The sequence below is a fragment of the Lonchura striata genome, chromosome 5 (genome assembly GCF_046129695.1).
Source record: "Lonchura striata isolate bLonStr1 chromosome 5, bLonStr1.mat, whole genome shotgun sequence".
Lineage (NCBI taxonomy): Eukaryota > Metazoa > Chordata > Aves > Passeriformes > Estrildidae > Lonchura > Lonchura striata.
The window spans coordinates 2,010,174-2,034,158 of NC_134607.1; the positions used below are offsets into that span (position 1 = coordinate 2,010,174).

The 23,985-nt window shown below is 42.8% G+C and overlaps 1 protein-coding gene across 2 annotated transcripts; it reads right to left on the bottom strand.

Annotated features, from left to right (window-relative positions):
- Nucleotides 1-7,604: 7,604 nt before the first annotated feature.
- Nucleotides 7,605-18,286, bottom strand: LDHB (lactate dehydrogenase B). Of its 2 annotated transcripts, none has more exons than XM_021539181.3 (8): nucleotides 18,116-18,286; nucleotides 16,810-16,941; nucleotides 13,893-14,010; nucleotides 13,229-13,402; nucleotides 11,285-11,458; nucleotides 9,908-10,025; nucleotides 8,649-8,772; nucleotides 7,605-7,954 (listed from the first exon to the last, which is right to left on the bottom strand). In XM_021539181.3, the coding sequence occupies exons 2-8, from the start codon at nucleotides 16,933-16,935 to the stop codon at nucleotides 7,787-7,789; spliced, it is 1,002 nt and encodes a 333-aa protein (XP_021394856.1). In that variant the 5' UTR covers nucleotides 16,936-16,941; nucleotides 18,116-18,286; the 3' UTR covers nucleotides 7,605-7,786. The 2 variants fall into 2 exon arrangements, with proteins under 2 accessions (XP_021394856.1, XP_021394857.1); XM_021539182.2 differs by lacking the exon at nucleotides 18,116-18,286 and adding an exon at nucleotides 17,662-17,800.
- Between the last annotated feature and the right edge of the window lie 5,699 nt (nucleotides 18,287-23,985).

The following is a 23,985-nucleotide window of genomic DNA, read 5'->3' on the forward strand; positions in this document are numbered from 1 at the left end:
CTTGGTGAATGGTTTAGTTAGTTAGAAAGAATGGTCAGATACTATGAGAATTCCACAAGCACTGGCAATGCCATCCTTGAGTGAACCTGGGAGTAACTCACCTTTGGCAGTCTGGAGATAATGGAGTTTTTATCTGATAAAAAGTGCTCAGTAGCACAGTAAACATCAGCACTCCTTTGTATTCTGAGTACACTTCATTTTATCCAAATTGTATGTCTTAAAGAAGGAGGGTTTTTTTCACACAATGCCATCCCAAATTCCTGCTTTTCTGTTATTAGTAAGCGAAAAGTATTTGAAGTGCCCAGAAAAGGCAAGCTCCAACAGATAATCCAGAAACTTTCATCCCTGCAAATGTTCTTAATTGCTAGAGGGCAAAGGACCCTATTCATTATATTTATGGCCTGTAAGGATTAACTGTGGGATATTTGGGGTGCAGCTGGAGTTATCTGGGTTTAGGGCCATAAAGGAGGTTGGGTGTTGCTGTGCACATATAAGACAAAATAAAAGCTCTTCAGAAAAAAAACTGTATTCTGCTTTTTTAAGAAGGGCAGCCTCTAGCTGTCCTCCATGGGAAGTGCAGTGAGGTGCAAGTGCTGAAAGAGACCCTCTGCTGCCACTAGAACAATGTGTCATTTTTGTCACAGAGGCAGGGAAAGGTTGTGACTTCAGTCATGCAGTTTGCTCCTTCTGCACCAAACAGAGGCCAGCTGCTGAAGTAGTGAGATGGAAACATACCAGAAAGACTGGCTTTTAAAATGTAACATTGATTAAAATATTTCCCAGAAATCTGGAAACCAGTGGGACTGGTTTTGAGTCCAGCCTAACTTCTCATATTGTTCTTATCATAAACTACATTGTGCACATGAATAATACAATATTCATTGTGTTTCAATTCTGCCAGACACCAGTTGTTACCCCACCAAATTCTTTTTCAGCTGACAGAAGTGAAATAATTTTGTTTGCAAGAATACTGGACAATGTGAAGGCTGAGTTTGCAAGGTCTTTGAAGAGAAACATACAAAAAGTGTTGTTTTTTTTTTTCCCCAAGTTCCCTAGAGTTCTAAGAGGGAGCAATGCAGGGATGATGCTTTACATTCTGCCCTACCCAAATCTCATTTTGAAACTGTTACCTCTAGGCTGTTGTCTTGTCTGCACACTTTGGTCCAATTCCAGTTTGGGTAGAGCAACTAACTCAGAATATCATCCCAAGAAGTGAGTTGTGGATGTTGTCTTCATACCACAGTCCTTCCACCAGAACCACTCCAGACCTTTTATTCTTGGAATATCAACCTCAGCCTCCTGGCTGCAAGTGAGAAGGTGCCTGTCAAGGAAGAGACACTGTCCATGTGTTGAAGTTTAAGAGAAGACCATTGTCTAGGGCTGGTTTGCTCTGAACAGAACTAGGGTTTTCAGGTTTGCCTAAATTTGGGAGAAAAAAATTAGACATAGATGTTAAAAATGCATAGATATTGAGTTAAATTTGAGAGGAGGAAAGGACAGGGCTTTGTAGCAGTCACTGATGCACACAACACTGCACTTGTGACACAGAGCAGTAGGTGGCACTGATGGCATTCACATGAGTTCTCCAGTGTCCCTGTCATTTTGTCATTGCAGAATTTAGGGGAGATCAGGGAGGGGCCCAAAAGCGTTCTAGGGACAGCCCTCCTTGCCTGCCTGGCAGCAAGTTCACCTCATTCCAGCTGAGAAGTGATGGCCTTTGCTCCTGCCCTGTCTGTGCAAGGCCAAAAAATGCTCCAAATCTCCCACAAGTGGAGAATTTTTCTTCCAGTTAGAGGACAGGCATGTCGAGTAATCCTGTGAAACAGCCAGGAGGCAGAAGGAGCTACAAAACATTTGATGGGACACAAAGGATTTTTCTCAGTGACACCTGGTATGTGCTGTCCAGAATTAGGAATTTGGGAGTGCATGGACTTCAGGACACAGCAAACCAGACATTCTTATCAGCTGGTCGGAGAGGCTGACATTCTCAGTTCTGAAGAATATTTTGGCCTCTACTCTTTCATCCAGGAATGACAGTGAGAACCATCTTGTAAATAACAGCTTGCCATGGGCAAGTTTAAGGTTAATCTTTTTGGACTTGGCTTTGGAAAATTATGCCAGAGTAGCTTGGCCACCCAGATGGATCCTGCAACTCAGATAAGCATCAGAATGCCACCATCCTATTTGAAGTTTAAAATAAATGCTGTGATGAGCAGGTATCCCTCTGAGGGACTGGACTGCTCAATGCATAATCTATGCTACAATTCATGTGTGCCATTTTCCCATGTGAGCAGAGATTTGGGAATGTTCCCTTTTGAAGTCACCTCACCCCAGGCACCTGAAATGATCTTCTGACAAAGGAAGGACATACAGCTCACATTCTTGGAGAGGGAGAAGTGTCGCTGTCTGTATCTCCAGGCAGGCACTAGGCAATAGAGACTAAAAAAATCCCAGTAATTCTACTGGGAAATAAATGCAGAGGCACATGCAAACCATTTCTGAGAGATACCAAGACTTTCTGTGTGATGTCTGAGATGCTGTAACTTGAAAAATAAAATGTAAGCCTCTTTTCTACTGTTCGGTGCCAAGCCCCCACCTATAATTCAGATCATGTAAAAAAACACTTTCAAAGATATACACTCGTGTTTGCTTTGATAAGGATTCATTTCCTGAGGTCATCACAGTGTTTGTATCATATTGAGCATAGGAATTTGTCAGTATGCTGGTGTAACTTGTGGTATTTTCTCCTTAACTAAAAGTTGTAATCACAGAGAGACAGAAACCTCACTTACTAAATATCATAAAATCACAGAATGGTTTGAGTTGAAAGGGACCTTAACAATCACCCAGCTCCAACCCCACTGCCATGGGCAGGGACAACTTCCACTATCCCCAGGGTGCTCCAAACCCCATCCAGCCTGGCCTTGGACACTTCCAAGGATGAAGCAGCCACAGCTTCTCTGGGCACCCTGTGCCAGGGCCTCAGCACCCTCACAGGGAGCAATTTCTTCCCAATATCTAATCTAAATATCTAATTTCTCTGTTGGTGTGAAGCCATTCTCCCTTGTCCTATTTTCTCTTGTACACATATGTTCTGGAAGCTTCTGGTTTTGTCTTGACTCCTTTGCTTACAATAGTTCTTTTTCCTTTCTGTTACATCAAAGTCAACTCTTCCCAGGTTTGTTTTTTATTGTGATTTTTGGGATTATAATTTTTGTTGGGTTGGCCTTTTTTCTCACGTTAAAAGGTTCACACTAGGCATGAATTCTTATTACATCTATTATCTTGAGTGACCTTGGAAGAATTGTTGTCAGGGATGGCAGCAAGTAGCAACTGCATTATTTTACCTCTCTGGCTGCAAACCAAGGTTTCTATGCTTTGAAAGACTATGCTGCAAATAGAGCTGCAGTGCTGAAAGAGGCATTTCCATTCATTCAGCTGTAGAAGTATAGTGAGGACTTTATAAAAAACAGGTTATGCCATGATAAACCTTTAAATTAGAATTTAACATAATGAAAATTAACCCCATTCAACAAACCACTTAAGCATAAATCCTACTCTGTGCAATAGAGGCATTTGAGCTGAGGTCAGTGTAGTCTTAACATCTTTTCTGCCTCCTTGAGAGGCACTCTACTGACTTGAATGCACTTGAAATATAGAAAAATATTTCTGCTTATTCTTCTGTCTTTTCTCTTTAAAAAACTCAACCAAACAAACAAAACCCTGCAGCACACAGAAGCAAACCAGTACAGAGTAACCTGAAAATTATTTCCTTCTGCACAACAATTTGCTATGGGAGAAACAAACTCAGAAAAATGAACAGAAGTTCAACAAATACTCGTCTAGACTGATCTTCAGTCAGAGTATCAGGGACTCTGCTACTGTGGGTAGGAAAATCAAGTTTGATGTGGTTCTTAGACTGATTCCCAGTGATACTGGGAGAGTATTCCAGTATCTGGTACTGGTGGAGACTGCTGAGTGAACAGAGACTTTGGAAATTATTGCATTTCTGTCTTATTGCCCAAGATAAAGAATTAGCATCACAGAGAAAGCTGCATCTCAAGCAAAACTGGTTTTTTTTGCTTCCCTTGTATATTCATTTAGTGTATCTCACAGAAGGAGAAATATCAGTATTTCCTTCCAGAAATCATTGTTGGTAGGAATCCACCTTCATGCTATTTTGACAGGTTTTCTGGATTTTCTACCTCAGGCATTGAATATGTAAACATATTTAACAAAGTTGAAGAGCTATTAAAGAGAATACCATAAAGAAAAACGTTATTTACTCAGAAATCTTACTTTGCATAACTGGCTGGTCCTTGTTTCTTATGTTTGCAGGTAAATTATTCGTTTCAGACATTGAGCAAATCCAGCCCTCCTGAGCCTGACCTCTCCAACAGAGCATTCTAAGTTAATGATTTGCACAACTCCCTTGTGGCACAGAATAACAACTCACACAGCAATGGTATCTCAGGAGCAGTTTACAAAAATGTGCTACACCACAGGGGCTGGTGTGGATTTTAGGAAGGCCCTGGCTACTGTAGTCTGAAAGGCTTTGGAAATTTTGCCTTGCATAAGGCTGGATTCACACACACGCATTAGGGGAGAATTGCTTAGAGAAGAAAGAAATGCCCAAAATTGGACATTGCCCTGGGAGCTCACAAGAGCACAATGTAAGGATCTGACCCCTAAATGTTTCTGGGCTACCTGTCACACTGACATCAAGGAGTTCAGCATCCACACTCCACTGAGAGTTTGTGGTTTAATTGGTCTGACTCATACCTGTGAATCAGGGGAAATAGCATTTCAGTGAGCAACTGAAGTACCTAATTACCATAAACCACAGCTCTAAGTTAGCTGGTATGAAAGTCATGTAAGCACTACAAGTCTTCAAAATACATTTATAATATATTTTAATCCCTCTGCAGCTATGTGTTCTTTTTAACACTCACTGTTTAAACGTGCCTCCAATTCCCTGTCCCAATTTTATCCTTTGACAAATAAAAAAAGTACATCATTTAACACTAAAAGGCAGTAAAATCCCTTGTGTCTGTTGTCAGTATGTACATTTGTAGGGCAGTGAGCCTGACTTTCTTCTCTGCAGACAGTGTTTGTGCACCTGCAAATGTAAGGGGGTCCAGAGCCTGAAGGCAATTAAAATAACATTACTGATCTTACCCTGTGTGAGCGAGCAGAGAAGGTTGTCCTCACTTTTCTGAAGTGTTTTGAAGTGTTTCTTCTTGCTGGCTGCACTGCTCTGTCCAACAGCACCAGAATGTTCTCTGTTGGGCCAAGGAGTGATCAAGGTACCTCTTGAGACACAGGAATGTGGCTAAAAGCCTATATTGCCTTTCTTGGAACAAAACAAGCAAAGTTTGTATATCAATGGCCTGGACAAACAAACCATACAGAAGATAAACATAATCCTATTATATTTGCATTAAAACCCCACAAATGTCCTATAGCAATACTGTTATTTAGCAATTTATATGGTTGATATAAGACTAAATTGTGGATAGACTCCAAATAACAGGAAGTGATAGGCTGGTATTGTATAAAAACACACAGGGAAGCTATTCTACAGCCATGCAGCTGCAATGAAGAAAAAAGATTGTGTGTGGTAAGATTCCCAAGAGAAAATTATCACAATATCATTGATGTACTTGCATAGGTCTTACAAACATCAGTGGATGCAATTAACACCTGAAGAGCCTATTTATAAAAACTTAAAATCCACTAACATCGGATACTCATTCCTATTTAACAATTTGGAACTAATCCTAACTGCTGCCTAAATTTTTTAGACTTTTCCTTCATGATGTCATAGCCCAAAAGAGAAGTTGAAAAAAAGGAAAGTAAAAGGAAAAAAGGGTGGTACAGTGATATACAAGAAAAGTTCTCACCAGCTAAACCAATTTTTTCTTTATTCCTTCAGTTCCCTCCTTCACACTCTGCTTGCTTAATGTCTAGCACTAAAGATCTTGTTAAATCTGTGATCACTAACAAAAAAAAGCCTCCCCCTGTGGACCTCGAGGGGATTGAAGTAGATGACAGACAGCAGGTGACAGAACCCCTCAGCTCAAACACCAGGACCACATATACTCAAAATGTACCTTTGGGTCTCAGTTTGCCAACCACAGAACAAGGTCTGACCCTACATTTTAATGGGTGAGGAGGCAGTCAGTGAAAAATCCTGTTTACTGTAGCCAGGTGACCTTCAAAAATCAATATATAACACCACCAGAAGGGGAAAGGGCTCACTCCCTGTTCTCTGAGACAGCTATACCTCTTCATGCACATCACTCAAGAATCCCACAACACAACTTTGAATTACTTCATTGCAGAGAATAGTCTAAGAACAAAGCCAGGAAGGAACTGTGCAAGGTTCCTCTATTAAATATGCTCAGGTGATTTCCTAATGCGGGTGCCCTGAAGAGAGCAGCACCTTGTGCCATTTACCTCCTAAATCCAGCTGATCATGAACAGTTCTTAGCAAGAACTTTAATCTATCCACGTGTGGAAAGCCTTCCAGTAAGATCTCCTCACCATGCTAGGAAAGCAGAGAATATAATTTTCTCCCTCCTGTTGGCAAAGAAGTCTGGAACTTAGCCTGTAACTAAGAATAAAACATCTCCCCAGGTCGCCCTGGGATACCCTTTATAAATAATGCTGCCAGCAGCACCCCATGCATATTTCAGTAACTACATGATCCTGCAATAGAACAACACTTAGATGATCTTCCCTTTTAAAAGCAACCACAAAACTTGTTACCTGCTTGTGAAAGTGTTTTAGTCCAATAATCAAAGTATTTTAATGCAGATAGAAAAGAGCATTACATTGTTCCAGCATAGTCTCAGACCATTTGTTATGAAACAAAACTTACAGGCCCCACAAGACAGATGGATTTGATGCTGTCTGTCCCCTGGACATTTAGGTTGAGAACTTCTAGTTTATGGTTAATATTTACTCTATAATGGTAAGTGATTAAGAAATAAACTTTATCATTTTTTTTAATCTGCTCCCCCTCCAAGTATATAAAGCCTTTAATAATCATGCTGAAATTTAGACATTTAAGACCCAACTTGGCTTGTTTAATAAACAAGACATAAACCACAACATTCCAGTCTAGGTCCAGAAAGAACCCTTGAATTTTGGATAATCAAACAGAAAATAATGTTTTTTGCATTATAATAACTAGACACCATTAACAAGCAAAGAATTTAATCCAAAAGGGTGAAGGATCTCAGGGACTCCTTCTATGCCAGTGGCATACAGAACCTTGTTGCTGGTATATTTTTGGCTGGTGGCACTGAGCCAAATGCTCATTCCATTTCCTCTACCCATCCGTAAAACTATGAAGTTCTCTATCAGAAACAGGTCTGGGAATTAACTCCACCTACTCAACACCTGGACTGAGAAAAGCCTCACAGCAAGGTAGTGTTAGTGAAATCCCACCAATTCACTCTTACGTCTTTGTTTCCAACCTTTTAGAAGGACACATCAAGTTTATGCTTCCATGCAGTCCACGGCAAACACTAAAGGAAAATGCCAGAGAGTAAGGCAGATAATTTACACACTCAAAAAGAGTCACTAGGACAACCAAAGAGCCTGAAAATTGCTTTATTTGTTTGTAAGGTTTGTGCGTTACAGCAAGCCTAATTTTAGCTACCATGGACAAAAGTTCTGGAAGAACATTTCATGTTGACCATTGAGAGATATAGTGAGTAGAGCCCCCATCTGCAAACAACATGCTGTTTTTCTATGGCTGGAACCTAACATTCACAGGTTACAGATCCTTGATATCCTTCTGGACATTCCACAGTGTTTCTGCACTCTTCCTCAGCTGGGTCACCTCTTCGTCCTTCAGCTTTTGGTTGATGACACTCGTCAGGCCAGAGGCACACAGGACAGAAGGAAGGCTCAAGAAGACTTCATTCTCAATGCCATACATGCCCTGTCACAAAAGAGATCAGACAGGCCTGTCAGCACAGATCTGTGGCTGGTTTCTGTTGCAGGGTACCTCCTCAGAGCAGAGCTCCAAAAACCATCATTTTACAACCTGCAGAAAAATTTCAGCCACAATGAATTCAAGAAAATAAATAGTAGAGAGCTGTTTTGGATCCAATGCTTGGCAATACCAAACAGCTGATGGCAAACCCCACTTTTAGTTCTATACAGCAGGGAGCTGAAAAGATTCAGACACAGAATTAGGACAGGCCAACAGAGGGAGCAGCTCCCCCTGCTCAGAGCCCTGCTGCAGCAGAGGTTGTGGAGCTGGCACAGATCACGTGTAACCAGTTACACCAGCTATAAAAAGGACAGTGGCTCCTGGAATCACAGCTGGGTCTCCAAGAAGTCTTCCACTTTGACACTGAAAACTTCCTTTCAAGGAATCTGCATATGCTACACATGGCAAAGCTTCACACAATGGTAGTTCTGCACAGAGAATTTCATTTTCAGCTCTATACTTGTGGCAAGAGCAGGCTAAGAAGTCAGCCTAGAAGAAACAGCAATAGTACGCTACCATTTGAAATTCAAAGTAGTATTTTACAAAGCTTCCTTGGTTCAGCACCTTGCTAATAGAGGCTATTTAGCTTGTCCAGAACAATAAAATGAGCCAGAGAGTCCAATCAGCCCCCAGTACTTACCTTTACCAGAGTAGCAACTGAATGAACCCGGTGGAGGTTCTTCAGGATGGTCTCACAGAGGTCAGCCACACTAAAGCCAATAGCCCAATTTGTGTATCCCTTTAGTTTGATCACCTCGTAGGCACTAAGGAGACATTGAAATACAACTTCATTAAGATGTCTTCAAGCAAGTCACTGCAAATTACAAGTCTTAAAACCAGTGAATGTTAGCCATTTAAAATTTTTCGAACTCCTGATACACACTGTAAGGTTTGGAATTAAAATGTCCAAGTTATGCTTTTCAACACTAGAGAATAAAGCACAAAATCTACATTATCCCCTATGCATAATAAAGAATCCTGTTGTTCTCACCGGATTAGCTGAAAACAAAATTAGCTCCTATCTAGGAAGAGATCCTAGTGTCAAGTAGAAAACCACACTTATACCTGAAAAGCTGTTTCAGTCAGAGGCACAGTGGAATAGGCAAACATGTAGAGTCAAAGCACCACTACACCCTGGAGTTTTAGCCAACATCTGCACACATTTTATCCCAGTGAGTGTACACTCATTTCACAAAAGACTTAGCAACATGTAGTCAACTGTACACAAACTCTCCTGCATCCATGAACAGCATTGTCTCCAGTTCCAACACTCTGCTTACAGAAACATGCTACCTTTTCCTGGGCTTGTGCCCTTTGAACAAAGTTACCCATTGAAGAATCTCCATGTGGGAAAGCAAGCATCCCCAGCTCTGGGTGCTCCAGCACTTGACTAGGTTTGTTATGCAGTAACCTGTCTCCCTGCAGGATAACAAATCTAACCAGCTGAAACCCTGCATTTCTGTTGTTATAGGACATGAGAAAGCATGACGTGAGCTGCTGCTATTGTAAAGGTGAAAAACAGAAAGTTCAGTTTTTGATTCTAGCATTTTTAAATTTTCAAAGGTGATAGTGGATTGGAGGGTGAATGTGCTACCTCTCCAATGACATCAGGTAAATTACTAGTATATTAAGTTTTTCTGCCTCTATGGAGGAATGTAAAATAATAGATTGTTTACAGAAAGTTGTGTGAGAAAGTTCTCTGTAAGAATGTAAACTCAGAAGGCTTTAGAAAATCTTCAGAACTAGGGTAATGCATTTCTATGTTTAAAAAAGCAGTCCCACTCACTCAAGAAACGCTCTACCTAAGAGGACATGAAAGCTGCACCAGAACAGAGGCAGAGTGCAGACAAACTGTTCTCAGCATGGCATCCATCCACATGATCCCTCAGGTCATCATACCTTGCAACCACTTGCTTGTGGATCTCCTTCCAGTTCTCAGGATCTTTGTCAGTTCCCATGGCAGGGTTCAGCTCCTGGAGGCAAACCCCTGCCACGTTCACTCCGCTCCAAACAGCCACTGCAACAGAGGCAGGACATCAGTGCCAACAGCACCTGGCAACTCCCCCCCACCTTTCCTAGCTAAAATAATTGGAAACAAAGGAGGAGCAGCCAGAATCACAGCAATGGCTGAGGCAGGTTTTAAGTTTTTTTTTAGCTACAGTTAAATCTGAGAACTCAGGGAGTCAAACATGAGACTGTTTTAGTACTGGCACTTGGAACAAGTCACTCGTAACATGTGACAGCAGTCAGAGCCTGGAAGTTTCTGAAGTCAGAAACATCAAATTCTAGTAAAAAGGCGTATTTTAGCTACCCAGCCTTTTAGAACTGATTTTAGTCAAAACTGCAGCATTTGCAGTTTCATTAATCAGCATTAGAATTAGCCTTCAAGAAGTCTAATCTTATTTACACAAATAAGAGCATTGCAATATGCAAACTTATAATATCAAGACAGGAATTTGCACCTCTCCCTGAATCCTGGAGGCTCAGAAGCAAGCTCAGTCTCTGTTTCTGGGAAGTCAGCCGGAATGTGGAGTTAGTTCAAAGCAAAAGTAGCTGTAACAATGACACAGGATAAGCTCTGCATGTGCTCAGCCAAACTCTGCTTTCATTGGTACAGGGCTGGCTACAGTAACTGCTGCTGTGGATCAGACACTGTACTTTGATCAAATGCAATGGGACAATGAAGAGGTGGCTCCCTTAGAAATACATAGCACGAAAGTATAAAGAAGTAACAATCTACATGAATGTTCTGCTGCAGCATTTCAGACTTGGAATAAATTAACTGAATTAGGACAGATAAACTTCTTTGATTTTACATTGTAAAAATAGCTTTGTTTTAAACAGCAAGGAGAAAAGTCACAAAATAAGGTAAGGGATAATTTTGTTAGCCTGGATCTGGACTGCTAGAATAACAAACTCTGCTATTGACCTAGCAAGTGCTGATACTGCTTTCAGAGAACTGTGCTACAGGCTGTGGAATGGTACTCCAAAAACTGAGGATAAAGAGAAGAAGCAAGCTGCACCCTTCAAAACACAACCTCACAAAACTATCCTTTTCAGTTCAGGCTTTAATCATACAGCCACCATCACATTTATTAAATATGTGTAGGTATTTTTCCTATACTTCTCTCAACTCTAATCTTCATAAAAATACAGCAAAGTACCAGTTACTGGAGCTCAACTGCAGCTGTTCCTTCAGAATCCTGTAACAAACCTCAAGCCTCAACCTCTGCTATGGAATTGCTCATTCCCAGGGAGGTTAGAACTGCTTCTTACCACTGGAATCACCGTGCTCTCCCAAGATCCAGCCATGGCAGCTGCTTGGATGGATCCCAAGTCTCTCGGACATCAGATAACGGAATCTGGCCGTGTCCAGATTGCAGCCACTTCCAATCACACGGTTTTTTGGCAGCCCACTCAGCTTCCACGTGATATAGGTTAATATATCCACTGAAAGGAAAAGCATGCATGGCAAATGAAACTCCACTCACAGCAAGAATGCCCCAACAATTTCTTTACTGAGTGCAGCAGGGCAATCAGGAGGACTCAAAACACAGTACTGCTCACTGATCAAGGAAGATTGGATCTGGTTGTTTGGGGGATTAAAATGGATACAGTGCTTGAAATTTTGAACAGTAGCTTGATGGGTGCTGAGAAGATTCGAGGAAGGTCTTTAGAGGTTAGATTCCTACCAGCTAAAGTTGGACACACTTTTCTTGGTCACAGTTAAAGCCCTAGGGCATTCAGAACTGGGACTGATCTCATGTGGCTAAAACACTCCAGTAATTTCTTGAATAATGTTCCATTCCAGTTCACCATCACAACAGATTAAACAATTTACAATCAAAAGTCTGAGATTTACATACTCTTTGTAGTTGGTAATTCCTTCAGTTTAATTTGATTTGTGCACTAAGCACTTTCTACTTCAACCACCTCTGCAGCATGAAGAGCCAGATAAGCAATATGCTTTAGCTGCACGTTTCTAAAAATACAGTTTTAGGAAAAAAACCAACACTAGGTAGGGCAGACAAAGATTCGAGCAGAGAAAAAAACCTCTAATCCACAGCCCAAAGAAACAACAAATAACCAGGCTGCAGGAATTGACTCCAACTGAGGAGCCAGGCAGTTCTCAGGAGGGAACACATTCGTGTACACAGATCTGAAATGCATCATTTGCTCTGCTCGGGCACCAAAGCACAGCTCACACCTCTCAAGTGGCATGTTCCCTACAGCCTCAGCCAGTGCAGGGAAGGGCATCAAGTCCCTTCCATGGGCTCACAATGACCTTCACTATGTAACACTAGTGGACAAAAGTCCACACACTGAGAAAACAAAGGATTATAAAAATAATTCTGAAAAAGCAACATGCAAGTCTCCTCCTGCAGCTGCTCTGCTGGAGAGAAGTCGACAGGTTGAAATCAGCCTTGCTAGAACAAGAACAGCCTGATCTTTGTCTCAGTCTGGTTTTCAGGGAAGTGCTTAAAACTGCTGCAAGTTACTGCATTTGCTGAGAACACTGGCTAACTGTACAGCAGATAATTAATTACTCAACCCCCAACAGAGCATGCAATGGTTCCACTCAGACAGGTTTTCTTTAAGAGCAGTGTCACTTCACCATCACAGTTCTTCAGTACTGGTTTCAGTAGTTGAATTAAGCAAACCCTACAGGGACACCCTACAAAGCACATCAGAATATTTACTGTCACCTTTAGACATCCAAATATCCAAGCTGTCTCAGTGCAATGAGATACTTGCAAGTGAACACACAAACATGCACAAATAACTCCTTTTTCTGTTTTAATTGAAATGTGGAGTACAGTCAGCCCTTGTTTCACCATAAGCTTCAGCGTGCAAATTCTTTTTTCTGAAAATATAGCCATGACTATAGGGGAAGTTCTTCATGCTGAAAACAGCCCTATCCTATCCAGACACAGAAGTTATCCACTAGAGATAAAAAATTTAAACTTCCTACTGCTTAAGCCAAAGTATGCAAAGAACTTTAAGTATTTATCACTAAGCATTCTTTTAAAATATGGACACCATAGCAAGTTCTGAATGAAGAGAGCATCAGAAAGCACAGAGTATTTGTCTGCACTCTCAGATGTCCACAAAAAGCTATTAAGTTTCAACAATTTGTATTTGAAGAGACATTCTGAGAACTAACTAATATTTTATCTTGTCAAACCAAATCTGTAAGTGTTTAGGAAAAGACTGCCTTACCTGGGTTGGAAACCACCAGGATGATGCAGTTGGGACTGTACTTGACAACCTGAGGAATGATGAATTTGAAGACATTCACATTCCTCTGCACCAGGTTGAGCCGACTCTCCCCCTCCTGCTGACGGACTCCTGCAGTCACCACCACGATCTTGGAGTTGGCAGTGACAGCATAGTCTAACCAGAGCACAGGGGAGAAGATACAGAGTGTGTTTAAAATAATTCCACTAATTCCAGTAGCATTATGTTAATACAGGAGTCACAGGGAGCTTCTGCATTGTGCGTTGCATTCAAAACCCAAGACAACAGTTTGAAAACCAGCACCATCTCCTAACACTGACGTGATATATCAATATGTGGGTGCTCAGAGTCCATTTGGTCATTCTGACTCTTATTTCCAATATGAAAATAATACTATTTCTGTTACATACAGTTTCACTAAAATCAATTTTACTAATTGATACAAGCCCCAAATTGTAAAGAGATGCAAAAGACAGCCCAGCTTAAGAGCCATTCCCTTTATGGTGGTCGTCTGAACTCGCTCCAACTCACACACTTCACCTTTTCAATGCCAAATCCTAAGAGCTCTTTAGGGCTGCACAACTAATTCTCCACACTATTCAAAGTCACAGAGTATCAGTGTTAAATCAAAGAAACTGAGGTGCACCTTTGTCTGCCACGATCTTGTGAGTGTGAAGGAACAAGCTCCCGTGCTGCAGGTCCATCATTTCTCCTTTTAGTTTGTCTTCCATAACATCAACAAGAGCAAGCTCATCACAAAGACCCTGAAAACAACAAAATTTGGAGTCAATGATGCAGTTCACATGCATTTTAAAATTAACCCAGAGCAGAGCTAAATTACATTTTAAAGTAACACATTTCATCCCTCTGAAAGCATCTCTTCTCCAAATAAATCAGAACTATTTTGGTGTTCTGATGCATCTCACAAAGTCAGAGGCTACTACAGCACAGGCTCATGAAACTCAGACTTCCCAAAAAAGGTATCATTTGTGGGGAGTTTCAGTGCACAGCCAACTCTTTGCTAGGAAAGCACTTCTTAACTTAGTTATTACCTTTGGAAAAAGGTTGCATCTTTCAGAGTTGTGGCAAACCCTCTAAATCTATCCAGCAAATAGGCCTGTTTTAAATATTTAAATATCTGAAATAACACATTGTATAATTATCAATTAAGCATTCTCTTTCAACAAGCCATCAGTCAATTCATTTCACAAAAATATGCAATTGGAACAGACTTCCTCAGCACTAAAATTGAGAGAAAAAGGATTCTTTCGCTATTTTTCTCTATAGGAGCTACTGCGTGATATTTACATCGCAGAACAGATTTAGCTTCCATTTCTAAATCAGTTACATCAATGATTTGTCTCTAACTGAGCAGGAACTAAATAACCAACATGGAAGTTTTACAGTCATGCATATTTATACATTTAATACCACACTAACAAACTGAAATCAGTATTAGAGCCAAGCATCTTGCACAAGTCAAACCCACATCCTATTGGTTGGCAGTGGCTGAACATGAGCCAGCCCAGCTGACCAAAAAGGCCAAAAGCATTCCAGCCGTATCAGGAACAAAGTGGCCAGCAGGACCAGAGCAGTGACCATCCCCCTGGGCCTGGCACTGGTGAGGCCACACCTCAGAGCCTGTGTTCCCTCACTACAAATGCATTGAGGGGCTGGAGCGTGTCCAGACAAGGGAACGGAGCTGGGGAAGGAGCTGGAGCCCCAGGAGGGGCTGAGGGAACTGGGGGGGCTCAGCCTGGAGAAAAGAAGGCTCAGGGGGGCCCTTCTGGCTCTGTACAGCTCCTGACAGGTAGGGTCAGGTTCTGCTCCCAGGGAACAAGGGACAGGATACACACTGTGTCAGGGGAAGTTTAGACTGGATAGGAGGAAAAAATTCATCACCAGAAGGCTGGTCAGGCTGCCCAGAGAAGCTACTGGGTCACAATCCCTTGAGGTTTATAAACTTTTGGATGTTGCACTTGGGGACATGCTGGACTTGGTAGTGCTGGGTTAATGGTGGGTCTCAATGATCATAAGAGATCTTTTCCAGCCCAAATGATTCTACTGCATTTTATTATAATTCATTTTCAAGAACCAGATGGTTTTATTATGAAAACATTTTATACTGCAGCTTATAGTTGTGAGAGAGTAGAAGCAGAAGCCTGACTGAAATAAACTCCATGTCTCCATCTATGCTTGAAGAATTTAAAACCAGTTTTTATTCTGGGTTTGGTGCATACTGACAGTAAAACTTTGTGCTTAGCTATCTGACAATGCAGTTTGATCCTGCTTAGAGAAGTGCATTAAATGAATGCTGAATTGTGGTTCAATTTGTGGTAATATCACCTAGCTCCATCACTGGTTACATCAAAAACAACTGTTTTCAGACCCTGAGAGGCAACCATGTGCTTAAAAGTATAAATATAAAAACCCACAATGAACTATCACTGGTTTTCCATTACATTTCTTCTTCACTTATGTGTTTTAAAAACTATTTGCTACTTTCGCATCAGTTTCACACTTAGTTTCACTGTGGCCTGTTCCTACTGTCAGTTTTTCCTTGCTCACAGGGCTCATGAATATCAGCAAGTGAAAGGCCTTACTTTTTTTAATATAATTAAACATGCATTAAAACATGCATCCTCAGGGTAATACATTGGAGGGTCATCTACAAACAAACTACAGCTGGTTTGTTCTTACAAGCAAGATTTTCCATCTGATTAGGAGCTACCTGATTTAAAATCTGCCCCTGCAAGGGAGCATTGCATATCTGTTGATGCCTTCTTTTAAAAACAAAAAAAATCTGCAGTTTCTGTGTCTTTTCAAATTTAATATATTTAGAATATTCTCCAAAAACAAAGTGCAAAGTACACGACATCCTCATTGATTAATAAGCCTTTTCTTTGCTCAAAGACTGCACCATGAGATTTGATAAACATATCCCACAAACCAGTAGCAGGAAAAGTCATAATAACCTCCAAGTCCAGCCCTCTGTTTTTAGTTATCTAAAAACTAGCTAACACCTCTCTGGAAAAAAATAAAGTAATATAAACAAGCAAAAAGGGCTTAAGAGAAATCAAGAAGCTGCTGAAGGGGAGAGCAGTATTTTCAGCTACTAGGACACATATTCTTTAAAAGAATAAAAAGCAAACACTCTCTTGATTGCTATCCTATATTTCACCCAGGTTTTTGCTCTGTCCCCATTCTTTGCCCAGCAGAGCTCCCTCACCAAGCAAACTCCAGCTTTGTTGTGGAAGAATAAAAATATTAAGAGAACAAGAAGTTTGGCAGGGGCTGCAGAGTCATTCCTACCTACATTTTCCCAGCAGCCTGGAAAATCATTCTGCCTAATGAGACATTTACTGCTAAGCACAGACAGAAAGGTGAGAGAACAAGGAGCAGCTGAATGTGGAGGTCAGGCTTGTAGGTCATTGCTTGCTTACCCGAGCTGCTAATGATTCATTCCTGTGCCAACCTCCCAAATGTCCCACCTTTTGCTAAGAGAGGCAGCGCAGAGCACGACAGCGTGGGGGCTTGGAGAGCACAGTGTCCTTGAGCCGTACCTTTGCAAGGACGCTGATAGCAGCGGCCATCCCAACCTGGCCGACCCCCACAATCGTAATCTTGCTGTTGGGGAGCTTGGCTTCCTCCGCAATGGGGCTGATCAGCTTGTCCTTGAGAGTGGCCATGGTGTTCTGTGAGGAGACGGAAAGATGTGGATCAGAGCAGGCCAGAAGGAGCTGAAAGGCGTGTTCTGAATGGAGGAGTCACCTGCCACAGCCGGGGCGACGTAAGACAGCTCCGGGCACGCTGCCCTTGCTCGCAGGGCTCCCTCCCAGCCCAGAGCCAGCACCCACCTCCCGCACACTCTCGGGGCTCTGGGTCCCTGCCCTCGCTGTGCCCGGCCAGGCGCTGGCAGCACTCCCCGCGAACGCCGCTCCCAGAGCCGCCCGCCCATGGTGAAATTCCATCAGCTGCGGACTCTGGGCACAGCGGCGCTCCAGGACGGCGCTCCACGAGCCAGCCGGGCCGCAGGGAGCGGGCTGCGATTTACCCAGCTCCTTTCCACGGCTCCCCCGAGGCTCCCCGGGGCCCGCGGCCGCGCCAGGGCAGTCAGGGGCCGCGGCGGCGCCCTGAGCACGGCCGGGGACCAGCCCGGAGCCACCGCCCGGCTCCGGCCACCCCAAACCCAAACCTCCGGGAACCGCAGCTCGGCTCCGTCCATTCCAGACCCCAACCCGAACCCGCGGGAGCCCGGCCCGGCTCCGGCCACCCCAGGCATCACCCGCTAGCCACGCAGGGATGCTCTGCCCGCGGCAGCAGCCGAACCCCGGCGGGATCAAGCCGCCGGGGGAGAAGCGACAGGCCGGCCACCCAGCACCCCCTGTCCCCGAGCGGGGTGTCCCCATACGCACCGGGCAGCGGGAACAGCGCGGTGTGCGGGGCTCAGAAGGGGCGCGGGGCTCGGGCAACGAGCGCTCCGCAACCGAAGGGGAGCGGGAGCGGCGAGCGGGGCTCGGGGCGCGGGGCTGGGGCAGCGACAGCTCCGCAACGGAAGGGGCGGGCCCGGCGGCGCGGCTGGGGGAGGCGGCGGCCGCGCTCAATCCCCGCCAAGGACGGAGCCTCAAGGATGTCGCTGCTCCGCCCCGGTCCCGCAGTGGCGCAGGGCCTGGAGTTGCGTCCCGGGGACATCGCTGGGTGCGCGGCCGGGAGCAGCGATGCTGCCGAGGCTGGTGGTGGCCGTGCGACCTCGGCAGCTTCACCTCCACGGAGGACAACGGGGCTGTTGGTCCCTGGTGGCACAGAGCCACAGGCTTGGCCAGAATCGCTGCAATCGATTTAAAATGTGGCGGAATTAAAGCATTTTACCTGATCTTTCGGGGAGAACTTGCTCAAATTGCGGGTATCTCTTCAGTCGGGAGTGTCTGATTTTTGCGCTCGCTGATTTCTCCCCTGGGCCTGACTCGGGCTGGATTTTTGGTGGTTGGACAAATCCCTTCTGGAGGCACAGAGCGATGTCTCGGCAGCAATAAGGGATGTAACCTGAGGCAGGCCAACAAAGAATGTAACCTGAGCAGCGCCACCACCAGCGCTCCTCCCTGTCCCTCGGTCTCGGCCAGACCCACAGCACGCTCACTCTCTGTCGCGGTACCCCAGTAAGGCATCCCTTAAAGATGATAATAAGCGTGAATGTAGTTTAACGCCTTGTTAAAGTAATAAACGCATCCGGCACTGTAAGTAGCAATGAGAGTCAGGTGGTATTTTCCTTTTCCCCAGACCCACGGAACACACAAACTGAAAATCTGAGTGTACGATCGGCCACTGCTGCTGAGCAGAGAAGGAAGGGATTTCTTGGAATTCCTCCAGGACCAAAGCGAGCGAAATACAGGATAACAGCAAACAGGGTTTGTTTCATCTAGTGCTGTAACATTACATCTTTCTAGCTGTAAAGGAAGAAAGTAGAAGCACAACACTGAATGGTATGCAATTAGTTCCAGTGGGGAATAAACTAGAAAGCTTTAGGTTCCTCAGCATAGATGATTTAGTCTCTCTCACAAGAGGGAAAACAGAAGAGTGGATTCCAGAGTCCTCCCAAATAAGTCACTGGGTTAAATGGGACTAGGCAGAGAGCCTAGCTCTGCCTGCCTATGATTATTGCTGCCTTTTTTTTTTTTTTTTTTTTTTATTCTGTTGTTGCAGCTATTTTAAAGTTGTACTGATTTTTTTTTTTTTTTGGTCAGGTTTATTCATAACTAGATTAATTCCCTGTGGCTCACCAAGCAGCCAAACAAATGATGGTGTGAGCATGGTGGTGTGCAAAGGATGAAACCTGCTTCTCTGTGCAGCAGATCAGTACTGATCCATGCTGACTTTAAAACACTGTCTAACTGTGGCCGACTTTGCTTCTACACATTTTTTGACTTTGCAAAAGGTCCCCTGCAGGGATATAAACTAGTTAAGCCATCCACATGACACTTCAGGTAGCAGCTTGCTTTAAGAAAATCAATTCAAGACTTTGAAATTATGGCTGCAATGGGAACTGGAGGTAAATAATAATTATACAATGAAATGTAAGGGTCAGAAAATCTATCTTCTATAATCACAACAGGAACATGCACAGCTGAAATTTAAGGAAATAGGGAGGAAGGGAGATAAAAAGATTCTGGAGAGATTAGGAAAGGACAAGAGGAAGGTATTTTAATTCCTGAACCATAACCAAGGGTCTTTGTCCTGCCAGTGCCTGTTGTGAGGAACATTCACCGCTGCATTGTGTCTTCTTTGGACAGAATCCTTCTCTCTCCTTATGAACTTTCAACAATCAATTACCACAGTAGCATTTGGAGTTAGAGAAGGAAATACCACATTCCTATTTGCAAGATATTAAAGCTTTAACAGGCAGACTGGACCATTTATCACAGGTTACAATAGCTCTTCTTTAGATCATGCTTCATTTTGCTTGCTTTCTAAAAGAACAGGGTATTTAATCCCCTACCTGAAGTCCTTTTAATTTAAATAGAAAAGGTAGGAGCAAGACAGTGGATAGAAGAAAGAAGCTTATTCTTTCTTTTCTGCTCTTAATTATTTACTTACTTATTGTTCCAGATGATGGAGGATTGAGGCACAGAGAGGTGAAAAGATCTCTCCAAAGTCACATGGAAAGTCTCCTGGTGACAGGTCACCGTTTCAAAGTTCAGCTCCAGTTTGGCAACATTGGCATTTTTGATGCAGTGCAGTTCTCCAGAAAAACAAACCCTAATATTAAGGAACACAGTGTAAATAAATTTGCCTCGTAACCTTCATTACAACATACATTTTAATCACTTCAACTTTTGGGTTGTATACAAAGTGTGTCATTAGATAAGTCTGAGATACTTCACTACTTCCACCTGTCCCATCATCTTCTCAAAATGAAAGTAGATAGGATTTCCCTGCTGTTTTGTTTTTTTTTTTTCCCCAAACTACCCTTAAACCTGATTTTAAAAAAGAGAGATCTCAGTTGAAAAACTCTATTCATGGCACTGTTTCACACAGCAAGATGCTGATGTTCTGATGGCCATGGTCTGATGAAGGCTGTAATCCTAAATCATGAAGAGTTTAGCCTAGGAAGGGAAGGAACCCATTACACCATAGGGTGGGATGTAGGGCTGATGGCAATGTAAAGATTCTCTCTCACTGTGTTACACCTGGTGGATCAGGTCCTTGCCCTGCAGGATGGATTTGTTCTAAGCATTATTGCATGTGGATGTAATGGAGGGAAAAGCACTAGATGTTCAGTTTTGCAAAACACAGAGAACTGATTTAATCTGCTGGAAATAATTAAGTGCTGTCACACGCAATGCTAGCAGACGCTGAATTAAAATTCTAGTCCACCTATGTTAATTCTGTGCTTTTTCACCTGGATTTGCCATTTGGATGAAAAATACATTACACAATAAAGAAAAATTATCTTGGAGTGGCAGCTTTGGAAGCTTCTTTTTCCCTGGTTTTGTTTGAAGGAATGGTTCCTTATTTTTGGCAGTGAGCCGACTTTCTGTTTAATTTTTGTTTAAAGATTAGACAGTGCAAACAGATAACACACTCATAATAAGTTAAGTGCTCCGTAATGGAGTTAATAAAAAAATATCCCAAACAAACATATCATGAGCTTGGGGGTTATAGTACAAAAGGAGTGAAATGCGATGATCTCATTTAATGAATATCTTTGATGCCAGAGGAAACAAATGGTGATAAGTTTTACAATTAGGTAAGTAATAGCACTCAGTTTGTAAGAACTAAACTGCATTGATTTAATGAGCTCTGGCTCATTAAAAAGTTCAGAAGAAATACAGCTGCTAAACAAAGACAGAAATGGGGCAAACAGTGCATATGAAAACAAAAAGATATGAAACTGAAATTACAGGCAGACAATTCCTTTTTTTATCAATAGATGAATTTCCATACAATAAGGATGGTTGTTTTTTGTTTTTTTTTTCTTTCCTCTGAACTGGTTAACTCTTCAGAAAACTTAGTAGTCCTAAGATTTTTATGTATGGATTCTGTGGTTTTATTTGTACGTCTGAAGGAGTGAATTTGGCCTTGTCAGACTAACACCACTCCAGACACAGATACAAGGCCATGTTCATACTGGAGAGTTTTTTACATCAGTGCAATCACCCCCCTGTGATCACACACAGAGTGTAGCATATCTGGTATGTAGCATCTCAACTGATCTTTGTACAAAGATTTTGGTAGTAGTCCTTACAGCACTATTGTAATAGCAGTGAGGTAGTAGGTAAGAATTGCCTCCTGTGATACAATTATACATTGTGTTACAGTAGATTTTTCAGTAGTGCTTCACGTAGAAACACATCTTGTGTCTTTAATGACTTCTGAAGTAGTTCCACAGCTATAGGACTTACTACCTCTTTAGGAGCTGAATCCAGGTTTCCTTGTATGTGTGTTGTACTGGGAGAAGGAACTACCAAGTTATGTTATTTGAACCTCCATGTCTGGATATTACTCACAGTGAATTTTGCTGGAGAACAGATTCACTGCTCCCACTCCCACCTAGACTTTCACTTACATGATCCCACAATTTACCTTGTTAAAAGTAATTCTGGAGACAGATGGAATACATTTTTGCCTGTTACACAGAAACCTCTGTCTGTGGTTTACATAAACCTCTCCAGAGCAGTCACAGGCTTGCAGTCACTGCCTTTGAAGCAGATTGCTGATGTTAAGGGTCAAGGCTGACTGGCTGCCCTCCTGTTTGGGAAGCATCCAGGATATCTGAAAAACCTTTGCCATATTGCACTCTGGACCCTTAGCACTGCCATTCACAGAGCACAAGCTCTGTGGAAAAAGCTGTGGACACAGCTGAGCTTCCAGAAAGCATTATTTAACATTTCCCAGTAATGAGGGAGGTTTGTCTTCATTGATGCATCTGAGTCCTGTGTCTAGAGACAAGCTTTGCACTGTACATAGAAGGGACTCATCCTGGCAGGGATTTCCTGATGGAATTTGGCAGAATTCCTTTAATCAGGTGGTGTGAGGGAACATTCTGCCCTTGATGGTGTTGGATTCCTGGGGTGGGGGAAGAGAACTCCTGGCAAACGCATTGCCAATCTCCATCCAGATGTTGGGGAGGCTCCTGGAATGTCCTCAGTCACAGCTTGTTTCACCTGACCCTGCAAATCTGTTCCTCTGGTTAGAGGGACTTAAAGGGAGAAAATCATTGCTGGAAGCAGGGAGAGGTGCAAATTCCCTGTGAAGTAATGAGAGTTACATTTTCCAGCAGCAGTTCTAGAGGGTAATGCACAAAAGGTGAGGGAATATATCTGCGGACACATTTTGAATCTCCTCCTTCAAACTATAAAACATAGCTCAGTTCTTCAACCAATCAAGCTTCCACTTTGGTGTATAATGCTGTAGGCAAAGCCAACTGAGACAAGAATCTAGGATGACTGCAACAAATATCTTTGATTTGAATCTAACAGGTGCCCACTTAAAATTTCTCCCCACGAAGAGAACAACCAAGGATGATATTTCCCAGCAGAGCTGAGTCCAAAGCTGAGCTCTGCAGGATCGGGCAAGCCTCAAAGGGCTGCCCTCCACCCCTGCTTATCCCTCAGACCTGCAAGATTCTCTAAGCTTTTCCTGAGCCATTTCAGCTCATTAAATCAGCAGGAAACTATCACTTTTATTTCCTTGAAGCAGTTTTTTGTTCATTAGCCAACTGACTGGGCTTGGTGAAGTGCCCAGCAAATACCAGACACAGCTCAGGAAGGCCCAGAATGAAGAAGCACAGGGAGAGTTCCTTCCCTGTGTCATGGCTGGGAAACACTAAATCAGTTCTCTGCCTCTCCTGTAACTTGAGTCTAAATTAATCTCGTGCTCTGAGCTGCCTTATAGAGAAGCTTACATTTCCACAGACTACAGAAGGAGCTGGGGGTGTGAATTGGCTTCACTCAGCTCGATTTAGTGTCCGTGAATGCCTCTTCCTGTGCTCGATGTTGTAATTCCAACGCTTCTTATTAATAGCAACCCTGTTGTAAATTGTCTTGAATCAGCCCCAGCACTGATATGAGCTACACTGGCTAGATAAGCACTACAGTTTTTTTCCTTGACATGTGCCAGAGATTTACTGTGTAAATTGTACTCCCAAAACCTCCAGGTCATTGTAAACTTGCAGGCTAATGCTGAGACACATTCAGAAAGTCACAGGCTTCCTGCAGTTTGCTGATTTGCTTTTTAGCACATTAAGGGTAGAAATTTATCCTGCCTGGATTTTAGTTTTATTGATCGGTACTTGGACTAGTAATTAAAATCAATACATTTAAAAGGATGCATGTTGGCAGGGGTTTCCAGCTTCCAAAAGTGAAACTAGAAGTGGTTAATTTAAAAAGTTTTAAAAAATAGTAAAGCATTTTGCATTAAAACTATATTCTAAACAGATAAAAACTGCATTTTGTATGATCATGAATTGTCTTATTCCCTTATAATTTCACTGTGACTGGTCTGTCTGTCTGGACTAGATCTATGCCTGAGAAAAGGAGGCCCTTATCCAAGCTATTTGGAAAAGTTCAAAGAACTGAAGACAAACGATTAATGAACATTATGGGATAGGTGTCAAAGCCCCCCCCCCCCCCCCCCCATTTTTTCCCAAGTCATCCCTCTAGTTAAAGATTGGTGCTCTTCTCACTGCTGCCTTCAGTGATCATCACACTCATGTACTTCTTCATCAATGAATAGATTAAAAA

Excerpts from the sequence above, each read along its gene's own strand:
- LDHB (XM_021539181.3), bottom strand. The coding sequence starts at position 16,935 with ATGGCCACTCTCAAGGACAAGCTGATCAGCCCCATTGCGGAGGAAGCC. Across the intron at positions 11,459-13,228 it reads CCTGGTGGTTTCCAACCCAG|TGGATATATTAACCTATATC; the intron begins GTAAGGCAGTCT and ends TTTTCCTTTCAG. Across the intron at positions 8,773-9,907 it reads CACAAGCAAGTGGTTGCAAG|TGCCTACGAGGTGATCAAAC; the intron begins GTATGATGACCT and ends ATGTCTCCTTAG.